Source organism: Erinaceus europaeus, chromosome 12, assembly GCF_950295315.1.
Source record: "Erinaceus europaeus chromosome 12, mEriEur2.1, whole genome shotgun sequence".
Lineage (NCBI taxonomy): Eukaryota > Metazoa > Chordata > Mammalia > Eulipotyphla > Erinaceidae > Erinaceus > Erinaceus europaeus.
This window is the reverse complement of record NC_080173.1, coordinates 2,590,001-2,610,447: the sequence shown is the minus strand read 5'-3', so window position 1 is coordinate 2,610,447 and position 20,447 is coordinate 2,590,001. Positions and strand designations below refer to the sequence as shown.

The 20,447-nt window shown below is 48.6% G+C and overlaps 1 protein-coding gene across 6 annotated transcripts in view; it reads left to right on the top strand.

The window, feature by feature from the left end:
* The window catches only part of PECAM1 (platelet and endothelial cell adhesion molecule 1), a 57,761-nt gene extending 43,635 nt beyond the window's left edge, over window positions 1–14,126 (top strand). For 4 of the 6 annotated variants that reach the window (XM_016190246.2, XM_060202571.1, XM_060202570.1 and 1 more), the window contains exons 15-16: window positions 5,051–5,073; window positions 13,103–14,126. In XM_016190246.2, the coding sequence (XP_016045732.1) occupies window positions 5,051–5,073; window positions 13,103–13,132 (53 nt within the window). In that variant the 3' untranslated portion in view covers window positions 13,133–14,126. The remainder of the gene's footprint in view (window positions 1–5,050; window positions 5,074–13,102) is intronic. The other 2 variants (XM_060202573.1, XM_060202572.1) reach the window with 1 other exon arrangement.
* Window positions 14,127–20,447: the final 6,321 nt, after the last annotated feature.

Sequence of the window (20,447 nt, the reverse complement as noted above, 5' to 3'; positions counted from 1 at the left end):
GTGTCTTGTAGGCTATCTGCACTAGTTCTTTGCAATCTTGACTTTGGGCTTTGAGCTCAAGTTTTAAAAAATCAGTGGTAAAATGCAGCCAATTTAGTCTTTTTGTAGGGTTCATTTCAGTGACACTAGTTAAGTCCCATTGCTATACAAACACCATCAGCAGCCGTTGTCACGATATTTTTTGCCTTCACAAATTGCAACTCCATACCCCTTAAGCAATCAATCCCCACTGGCCCGAAGCTCTGGAAGCCACCACTGGACTTTGTGTCTCTGGACTTGACTACATGCAGCTTTATCTGTTACATGAGGTGGTCATGTGAATGACCTCAAGTCGCCCTCCAGTCACAGTATTCAGAGATCTTCCCATGTCCTGGCCTTGGAAAAGAAGGTCGTGTGTTTACGTCTTGGGCGTTTCAAGATCTACCCAGGTCGTCCTTTTGGTCCCACAGTTGATGCCATAATTACAGAGGTACTTACTTCTGAGCCTGAGCCTCCCCTTCAGACTTGACTGAAGTCACTCATTTTAGGCCATATCACCATGTCTCTCTACACTGGTGTCGGTCAGTCCAACCTGGATGGCTGTGGTGCTGTGCGCCCACAGGAAGATGCCTCAAGTAGGAGGCAGAGCTCTGAGCTTTGTTCTCTACTTTGCCCTCATCCGGTCACTTGACTTGGACTCCACCCTTCACTTCTCCATTTGTCATCAGTTTTCTCCTAATTTCTCAACAAAATGGCCCTGGTCTGTGTGGAACCGCTCCAGAGTGAGGAACAAGGGCTGTGGTGGGCGGGGGAGCATCTATAAGGCGGGAAGGAAAAGAGAAACTCTTCAAGCTCATATCTCCCACTGAGTCACGGTCACAGTCAGACAAGGCTGCCAGTCTGTTCTGATACACTAAGAATTGAAAGCTTCAAGTGAGGGAGGTAGCACAGCGGTTATGCAGAGTCCTTCATGGCTGAGGCTCCAAAGTCCTAGGTTCAATCCCCAATACCACCATCAACCTGAGCTGAGCAGTGCTCTGGTAAAACTAATCATCATCATAAACAAATACATTTCTAAAAGTTGGAAAGTTGTTGATTTTTGAGCTTTACCCCTTTCCAACTGTTAGATGACTTATTGGTACATATTAGGGAAAGAAGGAGATTCAGTTCACAGGTGCTGCAGATGGAGAGAGAACCCTCCAGAGCAGCTGGAGAAAAAGCCTTTCAACACCCTCACCTTTCCTGCGGGAACAAGCGAAATGCTGGCCATTTCCTCATCAGTTAGAGCTGCAGGAGCATCCCCTCTTCACTAGTCCACCTCAGGTTAGGATTTGCACATCCCAGCTAAGAGTAGTGTGTCCAGTTCCGGTCCGTGACTTGGTTGGCCAGAAATGAGAAACTGTTTTTATATCTCTAACGATTCAGTTCCAAGGGCGGCTGCCTAAGAAGTAAGCATTTCAAGAAAATAGACCCGGTCGGTTACAGTCGGTACCTTCCGCCCTTAACGTGAACGAGAACCACTCAGCTCCCTCCCCTTGCACATGGACTTTGTGGAGGATAAGCCACGAGTGGCCGGAGCCTCTCTGCACCTAGAGGTTGTGCCCCCCCCCGACTCGCTCCACCTGCTGTGGAAAGCCCCCACCCCACCCCCAAGCCTCTCTGTCTCTCACCTGCTTTCTCTTCCTCTAACTGGTGCTGACGAATCCAGGGGAAGCCGTAATTTCTTTGCCTCTCTGCCTTCTTTGTTTCTCCTAGTGACAAGAGTCAAAAGGGAAATGACAGGTATCCTCCTGCAGGTACTCTTTCTCCCATGCAAGTGCTAGCCAGGCCCGGCCCTGCTTGTTCAAGGTGGTATGGCCGTAGACACAGGTACTCTTTCTGTAGACGCGTGGCTATCTGGCCTTCAGGCACCTCCCTCAGTCTGCCTGAGCTTTGCGTGAACTACAGCTGCTGGCTCCCTGGGCAGGTCTACATCTTGCCTGTGATTCGGCCCCAGCTTGCCCTGGAAGCATCTTTCTGAGATGGCTAGGGGACCCTCCAAAGCAAGGTGTCTTAACATATATCTACACTGGCTTGAAAAAAGATGTATTTATTGCCACTAGGATCATCAGTATTTTTTTAACATAGGTGGGGTGGGGAGAGATTTGAGAGACAACAAAGCACCGCTCCACTCTCATGAAGCTTCCCCCATTCAGGAGCCCCTGGATAGTGGCATGGGCTTGAACCTGGGCCCTCACACATGGAAAAATGTTTGCTAGACTGGGTGGACTGCCTCCCAGACCCCAGATTCATGCATTTTTATGAGAGAGGAAGTCGAGACTAGAGTGTGGCGCTCTGGCATATGATGGTACCAGGGACTGATCTACACTAGGTTTTAAAACAGAAGTCAGCCACAAAGTCAGATGGGTGGGATTTCCCGAGTTTAGAGCCGAGGACAGCTGGCAACGTCTGAGGACAGTTTTGGTTGTCCTAATGCTGGGACAGGGGGTGGGCACTGCCGTTTCTAATCAGTGGAGGTCAGGGTGTGACTAAGCATCTTGCGTTGCGCAGGGAGAAAAGCAAACCCACAACAAAGAAATCGCCAGTCCGAAATCCAGTGGGGCCAACGAGAAGCCCTAGCTCCGGGGAATCCACTTCCCGTGGCTGTCCAGCAGTAGACATGGTTTTCCCTGTGCTCACCGTGGGAGGGTCTCTGGGATGAGAGACCCCGTCTCACTCCAGACACTGACCTGGGACTTTTGGGTCAGACAGGGTCCACCTTTCTGTCTGAGTGTCTGCTTGCTTGAAGCAAGTTCCCACCCATCCTGTGAGGCCCAGAGCAAGCCAGGCCAGAGGACATTGCCAGGTCTGGCCTTCAGGCACCTCCCTCAGTCTGCCCGAGCTTTGCGTGAACTACAGCTGCTGGCTCCCTGGGCAGGTCTACATCTTGCCTGTGATTCGGCCATCGATTGCTCATGACCCCAGCGTGCCCTGGAAGCATCTTTCTGAGATGGCTAGGGGACCCTCCAAAGCAAGGTGTCCCCCAGGGTATCGTTTCCTACTTCAGAAAGCAGGAGGGTGAAAAAACACCCCATGAGAAAAGAAATGGATACCACCCACAAGATTCTATGTTTGTGGTAGTTGGTATGTTGCAAAACAAACAAACAAAATACAACTGCAAGGGAACAGAAACTGGGAGTTCCACCAGCATCGGCGACAGTTAAGAAGTTTCGGCATTTCGTGTTCTTTCTCGGGTCTGCTTCTGGAGGGCCTGGGGAAGTCTACGGTTCTTCAGGTCTGCCCAGGTCAGGGTGGGGGTGGGGGTGTCGCCCACGGTCTCACTCATTGTGTGGAAGTTTACACAATGGCTCGACTTCAGTTAGTCAGGCTGATTCATCCATTTGGCACTGACTCCTGCCTCTGGCCCAGCCAGGACAGAAGGGGGCCCCTTAGGAACTTCTGGCTCTGTTCCCTCTAGAGTGGACACAATGGAGCTATCATAAGACAGGATCTGAGAGGGAAGTGCGCTTGTAGAGACAGGATATCTTAAAATCAGAGAGCGGGTAGGAGAGCTGTGACTCCCACTGTGGCAGATGGGCCTGAGGAGGCCCAAGACTCAGAAGGGTCCAGGCTGGAGCTCAGGCAGCCTCATAGAAACAGAGGCCCTGTGTGAGTGGGCCTCCCAGAAGATGAGGACTCGGGGACACACGTCACCCTCCCAGCCTCCCTCCTTTACATCCAGAGCCCCTGTGCCCCAGGCCGTAGTGAGGTCCCCGTGGCCTCTGTTTCCAGGTCTGTACCCATCGGGAGCCACTAGGGCAATCAGTCCCCAGGTGTAAGCTGTGCCTATCCAGAAACGATGCTGTTAGTAAAGAGAAAAGTCAGATGCTCTGTTGCCTCTTGAAAATAATCGCTTAAGGAACACAGGTGAGGACCGCTCACCGTCAGGCAGTGTGTCCTGTTGTCTTTCTTATCCTCTCGTTGGCCTTTCTCATCATCCCTCAGTGACCCAGTGGCCCCTTTGCACCACTGTAATCCCGGCCCCCACCCTCGTAAAGAGAAGAGCGTCGTCTCCAGGACAGGGGCACAAGGCTGCCCAGGGGACAGTGGTCGGCTGAGCCTGTGCCATGTGCCCAGGACTTCGGCAGTATGTATCTGTTCTGCTTCCCTGACCTCACCCCTGGGAATGGACCGAGTGTGAAATATGGAGACATCAATAGCTTTATTCCCAAAGAGGATGCTGGCAGCACTATTTTAAAAGCAAAAACTTGGAAAGAACCTAATTTTTTAAATAAGGGACTGGCTCAGTAAACAATTGCATATCCATTTAACAATTATTATACTGTTACTAATACTTGGGTTTAAGAAAGCTCCAGAAAGCATTTATAAAACATGTTCTGTGACAAAGATGGGATATCAAATGGCCTAGATTGCATGATTACAATCTTGGGGGGAAGTCTAATAATGATGGGAATAGCTGGAAAACAAAAGTATCAACACAGCTGGAATAGTGGAACCAGAAATCACCTTTACCTGCTACTTTCTACTTTTCAGTTTTTTATTGAAGTATGCTCACTTGCGAGCTGTTTTATGAACGACCGAGAATGTGAAATGAGCTTTCAGACTATGTACTCACCTCATGCCTCATGGAACTGCAGCGTCCAGGAGAAAGGGTCTTTGGGCAGAAGAGCTGTAAACTTGGCACCCCGGAAGTCTGGGAGCCTGGAGCTGCTGTGCGGCCACTCCCCACACCCCTTCTTCTTTCACTGCTCAGCCCTTGAGATGTGGAGGCACCTAGCATGCTCTTTTTTTTTTAAGATTTTTTTTTTTAGTTTTTAAAAATATTTATTGGATAGAGACAACCAGAAATTGAGAGGGGAGAAGGAGATAGAGAGGGAGAAAGAGAGACAGAGTGACACCTGCATCTCTGCTTTACCACTCGCAAAGCTTTCTCCCTGCAGGTGGGGACCAGGGGCTCGAACCCAGGTCCTTGTGCACTGTAACACATGTGCTCAACCAGGTGCGCCACTGCCCGGCCCCACCCAACCTGCTCTTTGCTTTGCTCAACTCTGTGTTATCTCTTGTTTTGCAGGCTTTGTGGAAAACAGATATTCTGTAAGTATGCACTTCAGACACATTTAAAAAACATTCCTGTAAACAGTGAGATATTTCCAGACTTAAGTTTCCGCGTTCCCACTAGCCATACCTCTGGTGCAGACCTGGCTTCCTTTAAGCCGGGGGTTCTGCGGCTATTCTGGACGGGGGGGGGGGGGGGGTGTTTCAGTCTTCCATTTAACCAAGTTTCCTCAGACACTTGTAATTTCAGATCCTCTCTCCCACAGTTTCCAACATTACATCTTAGTGCACAAGGGAGCTCCCGGGAGCTCCTGCCATCCCCAACACATACACGTGGGGTTGGGACCTAGGGCACTGAACTCCAGATCAGTGAAGTACACCTTTCCTCTTAACCCCAGGCTTAGGCTGAGGAAGTGAGGTGGACATGGGGAGGAGGATGCATGTAGTGGAACATCTGGCAGCTTTTTCCTTTTTTTTTTCGGTCATTGCTGGGGCTTCACTACTCTGGGGCAAGTGCACATAACAACAAGTGCTAGGATCTGTGCAAGGATCCTGGTTCGAGCCCCCAGCTCCCCACCTGCAAGGGGTCACTTTGTAAGCGCTGAAGCAGGTCTGAAGGTGTCTCTCTATCTCCCCCTCTCTGACTCCCCCTCCTCTCTCAATTTCTCTCTGTCCTGTCCAATAAAATGGAAAAAATGGCTTCCAGGAGCAGTGGATTTGTAGTGCAGCACCAAGCCCCAGCAATGACCCTCAAGGCAAAAAAAAAAAAGGAGAGAGAAGCAGAGATAGAAAGCGAGGGGGACGGACACCAAAGCACTGAGACTTCTTCCAACAAGTGCAGGGAGAACTAGGCACAGGCCTGCGTCACACACACGGTAAGACAGGTACCCTCTCCAAGGGAGCTGTGTCGCCAGCCCCTGGCATCTTATTTGAACTGTGAGAGCCTGTGCCAGTCAGCTCTGTAGGAGACACTCCAGGTCCTTGACCTAGTGTGGGCATCAGACAAATCACCACTCGTTAGAATGCAAGATGATAACAGCTCTGTAGAGACAGTGAAAATCCAGAAAGGTGATGCTTGGTCCCACCTGGTGAGTACTCTCACCACAAAGGGTCATTTGCCTAGAAGGAGTCAGATTCCAGAGGTGTCCAGATGAGCATGAACAAAGGCATGAGGAACTGAACGGGCGGAAGACCAGAGTGGGAGAGAGGATAGCAGTTCCAAATGACAGACAGGGAGAGGACTTGCATGTGAGTAAGTTTAAGTGCTTCCTTGTCAGGTTTGATTCTGTCAGAAATAGACAGTTTGGGGAGTTGTCATGGCAGCTGGGATGTTAGAAAAGATGGGCATAGAAGTCCAAGTTGAAGTGCTGCAGAGACCTGTCTTATCCCCTCCTTTTTTTTGTTTCTTCTTTTTTGTGGGGAGGGGAAGTGTGCTGGGAGATTGTACCCGAGAGTTCCTGCTCGGTCACACTGCAGCCATGCGCTGTATCACTAAGCTATGCTTCCAGGGCCATTCTCTCCTCTTTCGAGGTCTGGGAAGTACTTCGAGCAAGATTCTGAGAGCCCATGCTGTAGGCTCCCTGGCTTCCTTTGCGTGTCCTGAGTCTGAATTCTCGCACAACAGAACTCATTGTGCCTTTAGTGGAATGAAAGCCACTGGCCTTCTCTTTATGGAGAAAACTATCGATTTAAGGAAAAGAGAAATGAGCCTGATGTCTTTTTCTAGCCTAAAGTTAACCAGACGCCTGAAATCGGGCGCTGTTGCTACAGCAGAAAGGCAGGAACTCCACCTACAGATGAGAAGGCTGAGGTCTCGGTCGCCCAGGGCCACCCAGCTAGTTAGTAGCAGGGCCAGAACTGGAGCCACGTCCAGGACGCAAGATCCCCTCCAAGAAGTGATGTCACTGTCCCGGCCACCACGTGCTCAGGAGAGTGGAAAGTGAGAACTCGCGCCACATGCAATGTGGACACAGAGAGCTCGTGCCTGCACGGCAGTTGTCCGCATCCCCCAAGGTAGTGGGTCTGGTGGACCTGCAGGAGCAACTCACTCTGTCTCCCATCCAGATGGTCTCTGTGGACCAAGGCTCTGAGTGCTAGGACAGATAGCACTCCTTTCCCCAGAGGCTGGCCCATGGACCCAGAAGCCTGCTCACCCAGTCAGCCCTCCCTCTTAAAATAATACAGATACTGGGCGGGAACACTGGGCCTGCAGCCATTGGGATTCTGAATCTTTGAGTGAACGTGTTTTGTTTACAAAAGAAGCAGGTATAGCTTTCCTAATAATCAGGTGGTGAGGGTCAGGAGAGAATTGATTGAATTGCCCAGCAGGGAAATGGGAGGGGATTTCCTTCCTGAAATCAAATCTGGCGATCATTCCCACTTGTTTAATGGCCGTTGCTGCTGAAAACACATTGGAGGAAATATCTTAACAATGAGATAGTCACTTAGCCAAATGCTAATTTAGCATTGTTTGACTTGCTTCTGTGGTACGGTCTGACTTCATTTTTCCTCTGCCATTTTTGCCTTGTTTATAAACTGTGTTTTTGGCCTGTGCAGACAGATAACAACTAAGAGAACAGCCTGCACTTAAAATGGGAGAATCTGGACCTGTACAGGCCCTAGATCTTGGAAAGAACCGTGTTTTCTTGTTGAATAGGAAAGGGACCATTCTCAGTCACCACCCACCTCCCTCCGTCCTGGGAGCTAGCAGGCCGCTGATGCCAGTGAGGCCAGACTGGGGGTTCTAGCTGCCCTTGGGGTGATCCTGTCTTCTTCAAGTCTGAGCTGCTGCTTCTGTAAAATGAAGAATGGTGACTACAACAGCATGAACAAGAGTAGCTACCACTCGGGCTTTCTTAAGGATACATGTGCCATACGTGCAAAGAACTTTGTGAGCTGCCAGCTGCTATATAGATGCCAGCTGACCACCTGCTTTAAAGAGCTTTTCTTAAAATACTCTGCCAAGGGGTGTAGACAGGAGATTCATTTAGCTGGTGTCTGAAATCACCCCATCACGTGAGGGGAATGTTGCTGTTGCTATTGCTGACCCCGGCATGTGATTCAATTCAGGTCAGGCTTTGGACTAGAATTCAGAGAACCACAATAACATTTTACTTTTCCCTTAATAGCTACTCACCAGCCTAGTCACCCAGGCAGACTTTTTAACTTCTTGGGGCCTCAGTTCTCCCAATATGCATCTGAGGTAATCAGAATCCTCACATGGTTGTTGCACAGAGTTAAATGAGCACCTAGTGTAGACCTTTATTATTGGAAGTGATGTGAAGAGGCACTTACTTATTTTTATTTATTTATTTTTTAAATATTTATTTATTCCCTTTTGTTGCCCTTGTTGTTTTATTGTTGTAGTTATTGTTGTTGTTGTCGTTGTTGGATAGGACAGAGAGAAATGGAGAGAGGAGAGGAAGACAGAGAGGGGGAGAGAAAGACAGACACCTGCAGACCTGCTTCACCACCTGTGAAGCGACTCCCCTGCAGGTGGGGAGCCAGGGGTTCGAACCGGGATCCTTATGCCGGTCCTTGTGCTTTGTGCCACCTGCGCTTAACCCGCTGCGCTACAGCCCGACTCCCGGCATTTACTTATTTTAATAATAATTGACAAGACTGTAGGATAACAGGGGTACAATCCCACACAGTTCCCACCATCAGAGTTCCGTGTCCCACCCCCTCCATTGGAAGCTTCCTTGTTCTTTATCCCTCTGGAAGCATGGACCCAAGTTCTTTATGGGGTGCAGAAGGTGGAAGGTCTGGCTTCTGCAACTGCTTCTCCATTAGACATGGGTGTTGACAGGTAGATCCACACCCCCAGCCTGTTTCTGACCCTAGTAGGGTGGGGCTCTGGGGAGGCGGGGCTCCAGGACACATTGGTGGGGTTGTCTGAAGAGGCACTTTTCTAGGGGCAAGGCAGCGGCACACCCAGTTGAGCACACAGGTTACCAGGTGCAAGGACCCCAGTTCAAGAACCCCCACTCCTCACCTGCACTGGGTAGGCTTCATGAGCGGTGAAGCAGGTCTGCAGGTGTCTCACTCCCTCTCAACCTCCCTCTCCTCTCTCAATTTCTTCCTGTCGTGCCTAATAAAAAATAAAAATAAAAGAGGGAGAAATGGCCACAGCAAGCGGTGGGCTTGTCGTGCAGGCACCGAGCCCCACCAGTAGTCTTGGTGGTGATAAATAAGTAAGTAGGCACATTTAGAAGCAGGAAGGTCTGGGGGCTAAACATCAAAATGGCATTTGAGAATGTTGAGACTGTTCTGCTCAGAAAGGGGATGATTGTGTGTGTGTGTGCGCGTGTACATGTGTGTGTATACATGTGTGTGTGCGTACACATGTGTGCATGTGCGTGTGTGTATGTGTGAGTGTGCGCACGTGTGCATGTGTGTGTATGTGTGTGTGTGCATGTGTGTGTGAGTGTATGTGTGCGCGCGCGTGTGCGTGTTAGGGTAGCTGATGACTGACCTGTAGTGTGAGGACAGGCTTACAGATGTAAGCATGCTGACCTTCACTGCAGAACCCCCAAGGCCTGGTTGCCCATGGCCTAGCTTCTCCTTTAGGGAGCAGCAGCTCCATACGCTCTCGGTCTCCCCAGAGAGGGAAAGCAGAGCCATCTGGAGAGGGACTTGGTGTGAGGACTGCAAAAAGGCTGCACACCCGCAGAGGAAATCTGGTGAAAGTAGCTGCCAGGGCTGGCGGGCCTCCAGCACATTGGACCAGCATAGCTCTTGGCTTGCCTGCCTAGATCACTCCTGGCAAAGGAGGAGTCAGAAGCTGGGCTGTCCAGCTGGAGCCCCTCTGACCTGCATCCTGTCCAAAGTGACTCCTCGGTCCAGCAGTACTAGAACAAAACAGGACTCTATCTCAGGGAACTTAGCGGCTCTGGGGTTCCCCAGGTAGGGCCTGGCCTATCCCACGTCTTCTTCAGCTCCTGCCTCCCTGAGTTCCAGCTGCAGCGAGGACCCTTTGTCTCTAGAGGGTCTGAGCAGGCTGAGCTCAGGTGCTGTCTGCTCTTTGGGCTCCATCACCGCCCAGGGCCCGCCCCTTCCGCTCTACTCGTTGCCTCCTGGATTCATTTGTTAGTCCATCAGACTCAGAGTCAGTTCCAGAAAGCTTACTGTAACTTCCTGGGTGTTTGGTTAAGGTCCAGGGACGATTTCTGCTGTGGTCTCCGCTTTGATTTTTTTGTGGAACCAGTGCTTCATCCATATGTGATTTCACCACTGTGAGAAGCTTGTTTTTATTCAGATAATGAGATAATAATGAGAGGAAGAGAGAGAGAGAGAGAGAGAGAGAAAGAAAGACCACAGCTCTGAAGGTTCTTCAGTTACCATAGACAGCCTATGTGGTAGCAGGTCTAAAACCTTAGTGTACTCACAGCAAGGTAGGAGCTCTGCTGGCTGATCTGTATTTCTGGCCAGTAGATAAACAGATAATGATAGGTAGGTAGGTAGGGAAGGAAGGAAGGAAGAGAAATAGATCATGTTTCTTAGAGATAAAATTCAGGGCTCCATGCATGCAAGATATGCTTGACTGCTGAGTCATTTCTTTGCTCTTATGAGCTGAACCACTTGTTAGGAGCTCTCCCACCTTCTGCTTCCTGGGGCACTGTCTGTCCATGACTGTTAGAAGGTAGCATTGTCTGTCCATGACTGTTAGAAGGTAGCATTGTCTGTCCATGACTATTAGAAGGTAGCATTCTGTCCATGACTGTTAGAAGGTAGCATTCTTTGTCATGACTGTTAGAAGGTAGTATTCTTTGTCCATGATTGTTAGAACATAGTGTTGTCTGTCCATGATTGTTAGAATGTAATATTTATTCTTCAGGACAGGTCCTTGCATCCTCAGCAGTGTCTGGGTCAGATGGGAATCGAGTTCCTGGCACGTAAATAGGTGACATAAGTACCATATGACAGTTAGGAAAACTACAAGGCAGATTACTTTTTTACTGTGGCAAAGTATACGCAACACAAAGTTCATGTTTTTTTTTTTTTTGCCTCCAGGGTTATCTCTGGGGCTTGGTTTCTGTACTACAAATCCTCTGCTCCTAGAGGCCATTTTTCCCCCATTTTTTTGTTGCCCTTGTTATTGCTGCTGCTGTTGTGGGATAGGACAGAGAGAAATCAGGAGAGGAGGGGAAGACAGAGAGGGGGAGAAAGAGACAGACACCTGCAGACCTGCTTCACTGCCTATGAGGTGACCCCACTGCAATGGGGAGCCAGGGGCCAGTCCATGTGTACTTAACCCATGGTACTACTGCCCAGCCCCCCCAATTCACGACTTTTAACTACATTTAAGTGCACAACATAGTGGTATTAAAGACATTGCCAATGTTGTTCACCCCACCATCTGCCTACAGAACTTTTCCCTGGTGAACTGGAACTCTGTCCCCACTAAACAGCTACTTCTCAGACTGGAGTTAGGTCACCAGAGAGGGCGCTGGCATCGACACACGTGCAGCTGGGGTCCAGCCCTGGCATCACCAGAGAGACGCTGTGGTGTGGCCACCTCTCTGTCTCTCTCTGTCTCTGTCTCTGTCTCTGAATGAAAAGAAGTGGCCCAGAGTGGTGAAATAGCGCACGAGGGCCCCGTTCCACAAAATTCAGTGACTAAATGAGTAAGAACACTGACTCCTTACCCCCCTCCCAGCCACCCCACCCCAGCTGCCAGCAACCACCTGGCATTTTCTTTCTCAATCACTTGACTACTCTGGGCACCTCAGATAAGTGGATTCATACAGTCTTTTGTGTTTGGATTATCTCACTTAGCATAGTGTCTTTGAGGTTTTTCCATGCTAAAATGAATCAGAGATTTCATCTTTTTAAAAAAATTCCTTTATTGGGAGTCGCGCGGTAGCACAGTGGGTTAAGCGCAGGTGGCACAAAGCACAAGGACTGGCGTAAGGATCCTGGTTCAAGCCCCCGGTTCCCCACCTGCAGGGGAGTTGTTTCACAGGCGGTGAAGCAAGTCTGCAGGTGTCTGTCTTTCTCTCCCCCTCTCTGTCTTCCCCTCCTCTCTCCATTTCTCTCTGTCCTATCCAACAATGATGACATCAGTAACAACAATAATAACTACAACAGTAAAACAACAAGGGCAACAAAAAGGAATAAATAAATAAATATAAAAATACTAAAAAAATTTCTTTATTGGGGGATTAATGGTTTACAGTAAAATACAATAGTTTGTACATGCATAACTTTTCCCAGTTTTCCACATAACAATACAATCCCCACTAAGTCCTCTTCTGCTGTCATACCCAGGACCCAAACTCTCCCCCCACCCCACCCCAGAGTCTTTTACTTTTGGTTATCCGTTGGGGCTTTGACACTTAGGGCTGGCTTTTTCAGACAAACAGATAGGCAGAAGGAGGACCTAAGAAGGGGATGGGCAGGAAAGATGGCATAGTACCAAAGCTTCCTCCAGTGTGGTGGGGACTGTTATCAAACCTGGATCACGTGTGTGGCAAAACTGTGCGCTATCCAGGTGAGCTATTTTGTTGGCCCAAAGCCAGATATTTTAATAAAAAAAAAAACTGAAATATTTCATTTGTTTCACTTTAATTAGAGGGATACAGAGAGAAAGATACAAAGAAAGAGATGAGAGCACTGCTCAGCTCTGGTTTAAGATGACATGGGGGTATTGAGCTAGGACTTTGGAGGCATGAGAGTCTCTGTACAGAACCATTCTGCTATCTCTCCCACCTAAGCCAAGTGCTTTTAAACTTTGCTAGTCTTCTGTTGACTAAGTGACACTCCCAAGAGCACAGGACTGGGATGCTTGCGGGTACCTGATGAAGTTGGTTGATGTGTAACGTGGCTTCCCGCTCTACAGAAGAAAGAGAGGGTGAGAAAGGAGGAACAAGGATGGGCAGGGATTGTCCCCCACACACACTTCCCAGAGGTGGGGGTGTAGCAGACAGATAGCGCTGCTACAGCAGGTGGGAATTCTCTGGAAGCTCAGCTCCTGTGACAAGTGCCTTCTACAGTTTGCAGGTCTCCCTAGTGTGGTCTTCAATCCTGAGAGTGTGACCCTTGCTTCTCTTGTCTCCCGTCATTACAGAGAACGGAAGGCTCCCTTGATGGCACTTAGAAACCTGAGGACTGGTGCTCATCCCCGGAAGGCCGGCTCCATCCCGAGAGAAGCAGATGACCCATCCCCGTATTCCAAGAGCTCTGTGTACTTATTTATGACCCTGGCCTGCTCCCACTGAACACAGCAGTGGCCAAGGCCGGGTCTCCAGTTTCTAGATGCATCCTACTGCATTTCAACTGGCAGGAAAGGAGACGCTGAGTGCGCTGGCTAACGTCCCACATGACCCGTCTGTCACAGAGTGGGAGCTTCCTCAAAAGCTGGGTGCAGCACCAGGGGCTCAGGGTAGATTTTGAAACTTGAATGTTGTGTCATGCACAGAGTCATAGAACTTTTCCAAGCACCCTTGCACTCTGCAAGCCATTCTCGTTGGGTAGTCAGCCTCTTCTAGAATGCCCTGAGTTAGGGCTAGTTTTCTCTGTGCCTCCAGTCCTTCAAAGGCCTCTGACTCTAGGTAACCCTTGTTCTTTGGAACAAAGTCAACACGATACTAACAGCCAACTGCCTCCCCTGTGGCCTCACCCTCCACAGCTGTGAACAACATCGTCTGAGATGCCAGCATAACTAAAGACAAGCTCTGTCCCATGTTGGGCAAATGCACAAAACTACAATGAAGTTGGATAAAGTACAGATGTTCTTCAGCTGTTTTCTATGCCCCTTTCTTTCTTTCTTTTTTCTCTTTCTTTCTTTTCCTTTACCATGCTGAAGGCTGAAAGCCAAGAAGATGGTCACCTACAGCAAATACTTTTAGTAGTAAAATGAAACATTTTTCTTACTAATTTTTTTAATTTATTCCTTGCTAAAGAAATGGTCTCCTGAGGTCTGAGGATGTTTCTGATGGTAGCCTGAGTGGGTAGGTGAGAGGCTGCAGCAGTGGCTGTGGAATTGCACTAGTGAGCACAGCTCACTAGAACTGCTCCCCTGGCCACCTCAGGGACACAGCTCGAGGGTCCTGCGGGGTGTTGTACTAAATAAATGTGGTCTTTACTCTTCACAGCCCTGTGAAATGTCATCTTCTGAGAGGTCACAAGCACACAGAATATCGGTAGTGCCTGTGGACACCTCAACCTTCTGCAGCCACAGCAGGAACCAAGCAGGTCTCATCAATAGTTTGAGCCTCACACAGGCCGAGGCCTCTGTGACCTGCTCTGAAGTCAAGGTCAGATGGCGTCTCAGTCACGAACACTGAGTGATAAGCGTCTGTGGGCTGGCACTGCAGTGTTCTCATCCTAGGTGAAGACATGTAGTGTACAGTGTATCCCCATATATAGTGTTATCAGACTGAGCAAAACACACACACACACAGTACTAACCACCCACCCACACACACACCACACAGGTTGCTCAGTTAAATTTAAATGCCATAAATAATTTTCTAGTACAAGTGTGCATCATGTGGTATTTGGAAGACATACTATAAAAGTATTAATTTTTCTTTAATGAAGATCCATATATATGTACATATACATATATATGGACCGGGGGGAGCCTGGAGCACTGCTCAGTTCTGGCTTGTGGTGGAACCAGGTACCGAACCTGGACCCTGTGGTATCTCAGGCTTGCAACATGGAAAATGGTCTCCACAGCCCAGTACCTGTATCTGATCTAGCAATCCCACCGTCCAAGCGTCCTCCACCCCTCACCCCCACCTCCCCTGACCTCAGACTGCACTGCCCTACAGGCCACATTCACCTAGATTCCACTCACAGACTTGAAGGAGCCTTTGTGTCTCAAATGAGGAAATTAAATGAGTGATTCTTAACCATTTGGAAGCTTTACACTCCTTTGAAAATACAGCAGAGGCACCACACACAAAGTTGTGTCACAAAATGTCACACAGCTTCCTGTCCTCAGGTCTGTGGATTCAGGTAGAGGCAGAGGACTGCATGACCTCTCACCACAGTCAGATCTACCACTCAGTGCAGGAATGATGAGGAGAGCCCAGAACCCGTGTCAGCTCAGTTTCTTGCCGCTGTCAGAGCAGTTCTGTGCCGTGGTAACTGGGAAGACTCTTATTCTGGAGTGCAAGTGGACTTTTCACTGCTTTTCTGCTCCAGTTCTATTTCTGAGGAGGAAAACTAACTCTCCCTCTCCCTCTCCCTCTCCCTCTCCCTCTCCCCCTCTCTCTCTGAAGAGCTAATGGCTAAAACTCTCTAAATCCAGGGCACTGGTCTCCTTTATCCTAAATGTTGCAGCCAGTCCTTACCAATAGTACCATCACGTGGAGAGTGCACCTGCTTTGCCGGGAGCAGGACCCGGGTTTGAGCCCAGCCTCCACCACACTGGAGGAACCGTAGGTGTTGTGGATATTGTCTCTTTCTTTCTGTCTGAAAAACATGGTCCAGAGCAGTGAAGCCCACCCCCCCATCACACACAAATTAAAAGGATAATAAATAGAACAACATCCAGTCACCATTTTCAGGAAAGAGTTTTCTGGCCAGTGGGACTAGCTAGAGCTCCCTCTCATGCCCTCACGTTGGGATGTGCCAGTAAATAACTTCAAATGCTCCCTAACCAGCATGCAGTGGGATTGTTTTCCTCCTAAAAACAGCGGGTGATCAGTCAACTGTTTGATGCACATACTCTGAGCACCAGCATTGACTGACTTGCAAGTGGTGAAGCAGGGCTGTAGGTATCTCTCTCTGTCCCTGTATCCCCCTACTTTATCGATGTCTGGCTGTATCTAGCCAATAAATAAATAAATATAATCTAAAAATATATATGAGCTCATGGACAGTGCTCCTAGCAGAGTTCATTCGGTGTGTAGGGATGGTTCTGGAAAGAAGTCGGGTCTAATCCAAGCCCCGAGGGTGCTTAGCAGGTAGCAGGATGGGAAGAGGGGCGGGGATTGTTCAAAGATACTAAGGCAAGGGAGACAGTGGTGCCTTCAGTGAACATCAGGCAGCTAGCCTGTCAGCCCGCAGGTCAGCTCACGCCCTTCAAAAACACCTGGTGATGCATTCAAAGGAAGAGTACTTGCTTTCCATCTAGGGCTCTGGGCTTGACCCTTGGCACCAACACACACACACACACACACACACACACACACAGGCACACATGCACACCCACACCCAGATGACTAAGAGATAGCACTTACCTACTATAAGTAGGTAAATACCCCTGGAATCATAAAGCAAATCCTTTTTTATTTTTTTAGCCAGGGTTCAGCCCATTACATGTAGTCCCAACTCGCATGCCTAAGGTCCAAAGGCCACAGAGTCAGGCCCCAGCAACGACATATGCCAGAGCTGGGCAATGCTCTCATCGAACACCCCTCTCTCAGGCTCTTATAGTGAGTGAATAAATCTTGTATGAAAAACAAAAACAGGAGTCGGGCGGTAGCGCAGCAAGTTAAAGCGCACGTGGTGCAAAGCGCAAGGACCGGCATAAGGAACCCAGTTCGAGCCCACCTGCAGGGGAGTCGCTTCACAGGCGGTGTCTGTCTTTCTCTCCCCCTCTCTGTCCTCCCCTCCTTTCTCCACTTCTGTCCGTCCTACCTAACAATGACAACATCAATAACAACAACAATAATAACTACAACAATAAAAAACTAGGGCAACAAAAGGGAAAATAAATAAAATCTTTAAAAAAAAAAAAAAGACCAGAAAGCCACCATTGTCCCCTAGGATTTTCAGGCAGATTCACATTGGCCAAAGTCAGTCTTTAAAACAAACAAACAAAAAAACAAAAAATTACTGAGCTGCCTGCCACAAACACTTGCCCTGAGGGGAAGGCAGATCCCTGTGTAGGAGGACCCCACCCAGCACGGCCCCACCCCGCATGTGTCTTCTAGTGAAGGCATGTGTCATCAGAGACCTTACACAGATCAGTGAAATCACTGCTGAAGCAAGTTAAATCAGGCTTCGACCACAGCCAAAGGTTCTTCTTAGGAATAGTGTCATAAGTGGAATTTTGAGGTCTGATATGGATGAACTTGGGGAACAACAACAACAACAACAACCTAGAAAGAAGTGAGCTGTTTCTAAGACCCATGAGAACTATAATGGTAACATTTGGGAGGTGGGAGAGTAGGGACGCAGAACTTTGGTGTTGGGTGTGGTGTGGTGTGGAGCTACATCTTGTAACCTGACCACCTTGGAAACTACTATTAATCACAAGTAAAAGATCGTTTCTGAGGGGCAGGCAGTGGCGCACCTGGTTAAGCAACACCTTACAGTGTGCAAGAACACAGGTTCAAACCCCTGGTCCCTACTTGCAGGGGGAAAGTTTCATGATTGGTGAAGCAATGCTGCAGGTCTCTCTCTCTCTCTCTCTCTCTCTCTCTCTCTCTCTCTCAATTTTTGTCTCTCTCCAATAATAAATAAATAAAAGTTAATAAAAGATTTACTTATTTTATGAGACAGAGAAATTGGGAGAAAGAGATACCAGGGCTCTGCTTGGCAGAGAATTTTGAAGGGTGTGGTTGCTCAGATAATGTGTGTGGGTGTGAAACTAAACACCTGAGATCTTATGATTTCACAAATCACTGTTAAATCACCAATAAAAGTGGAAAAAAATAAGAGACTTAAAAATGTATAGTTCATCCCGGTTCGAGCTCCGGCTCCCCACCTGCAGGGGAGTCGCTTCACAGGCGGTGAAGCAGGTCTGCAGGTGTCTGTCTCTCTCTCCCCGTCTCTGTCTTCCCCTCCTCTCTCCGTTTCTCTCTGTCCTATCCAACAATGATGACAACAATAATAACTACAACAATAAAAACAACAAGGGCAACAAAGGGAATAAATAAAATAAATATTTAAAAAATTTTTTAAAAATGTATATTTCAAAGTATTTCTGTGGGAGTGGGTCGTTGGAGCACTGGCAGCACGTCAGATTTGCATCCCTGAGGTCCCAGGTTCAATCCCCAGCACCACCATAAACCAGAACTGAATAGTGCTCTGGTCTCTTTCTCTTTGTCTCTCATTAAAATAACTAAATATTTTTAAAGCATTTTTAAAGTCTGAATTATCTCTTTAGATAGATCTAATAATTCAATGGAAAATAAATCTTTATTATCAAAATAAATTTTGAGGCCCAGGAGATGGAGCGGTGGAGTGTGTATAAGGCATTAAGCTGTCAAACATGAGATCCCAAGTTTGAGTCCCAGCATAACATGTACCAGAGCAGCACTCTGGTTCTCTCTCTCATAAGTAAATGAAGTGAATTTTGACAATAGAGTAGAAAATATAGTTTCATGTTCACAGAGGATGAAGCAGGCTGGAAAATAAAAGTAAAAAGCAAGTTGAGAATAGGGGATTGGTTACTAGTTCACCTTGTGAGCCTAGAAGTGCTACAAAAGTCCAAAGTCCTGCAAAAGAAGGTGGTTAGTTTTCCTAAGGTGGCCGCACAGATTACTGTGCTGCATCACTGCGAGTGGCAGAAATGTACTCTCTACAATCTAGAAGCCAGAAGTCCACAGAGTTGACTGCGTCACACTCCTCCAAAGGCTCTAGGAAAGACTCCTTGTTTCTTCTGGTCTTCAGTGCTGGCTGGCACTGAGTGTCTTTGACCCTGTTGTCACCTGACTGTCTTCCCTAGGAATGTGTCTGTGTCTCTGAATCTCTGGTTTTCCCACAGAGCAGCAGTCATTCAATTTAAGGCCTGCCCTCATCCAGTAGAACCTCACTGAACCAATATCTACAGAGATCCTGTTTTTTGTTTTTGTTTTTGTTTTTAAAAAGTTCAAGGGGCCAGGTGGTGGCATGTCTGGCTGAGCCCACATGTTACAGTGTGCAAGGAGCCAGGTTCGAGCCCCCCAGTCCCCACCTGCAGGGGGAAAGCTTTGCAAATGGTGAAGCAGGGCTGCAGGTGTTTCTTTGTCTCTCTCTCTCTCTATCACCCCCTTCCCTCTCAATTCCTGGCTGACTCTATCTATAAATAAGTAAAGATGTTTTTTTAAAAGTTCATATTCAGAGGTTCTAGGCAGAATTGGGAAGAAGGGGCATGAGCCCATTCTGGGGGTGCTACTGCAGACGGAAGGAAGCAGACAAGACAAGCACACGCCTTGCAGCTCCGACTTAGTGTGTTTCTGAGGCACTCATGTGAACTAGAAAGGATGACAGCAGCGGTTTAACTTCCAAGGACGCAATCCTCAGTCTGGTGCACTGTGCTTTGCCGCCCCACGCCCAGTGTTCTGTCTCTGAAACTATTATTATGCTTCTGTCTTTAGCTTTCTTCAAAGTTCTCCTTCCCCTTCATCTTTCCCTCTTTCCCTGATTCCTCTCTCTCCTCCGTCTCACTTCCCCTGTTCCCTCCTTTCCCCTATGAACTGGCCGTAATCCAGAGCTGAAGCTCATAGATCCCACATATTTGTAGATGAGTTTTCTATTCCCAATGGCTTGTTCTGATGCTAAAATCCTGAGAGTTGTTTTCTCCCTCTATCTGAACGCTAGTGGATGATATTTTCCCAGGGTTTATCGGATTCATTAGGAAAAAGTCCCCAGTGGCTGCCTTACTTCCTCCTAATCCTGGGCTGCACTGATTTTCCTGGAACCTCTTGGCACAGGAGGGTCTGGTTGATTGCCAGAAACGATCCCATTAGTCTCTGGTACGACCAGCACTCCCTTCCTCAGGGTTTAGGTTGCTTTGGTCAGAACTGGCAGCTCATGCTGAAACTTAGAAGGCTGGGACAAGGCCCTAGAAAGAAAGGATGGGGGGAGGGGGGTTGGGCAGTGGTGCACCCAGTTAAGTGTACGCACTACTAAGTGTAAGGACACACGCAAGGATCCGGGTTCAAGCTCCCAGCTCCTCACCTGTGGTGGGGCGGGGCGTGTTCGGGGGATGTTTCACGGGCAGGGAAGCAGGTCTGCAGGTATCTCTCTCCCCCTCCTCTTTCAATTTCTCTCTGTCACATCCAATAAAAAAAACAGTGGAAAAAAAAATGGCCACCAGGAGCTGTGAATCAGTAGTGCTGGCATCGAGCCCCAGTGATAATCCTAGAGGCAAAAAGAGAGAGAGAGAGAGAGAAAAATGAGAGATAAAAGGGGAGGGGAGAGAGGAGAGGAGGGGAGGGGAGGGAGGAAGGGGAGGGGAGGGAGGGAGGGTAGGAGAGGAGGGGAGGGGAGGGGAGAGGAGAGGAGAGGAGGGGAGGGGAGGGGAGGGGAGAGGAGAGGAGGGGAGGGGAGGGGAGGGGAGGGGGGGAGGAGAGGAGAGGAGAGGAGAGGAGAGGAGAGGAGAGGAGAGGAGAGGAGAGGAGAGGAGAGGAGAGGAGAGGAGAGGAGAGGAGAGGAGAGGAGAGGAGAGTAAAGGCAAGGCCAGGCAAAGAATGATTTTCAGTCACACTTGCTTATGGGAAACTTGGTAGCAAGTCACAAATGCGGAA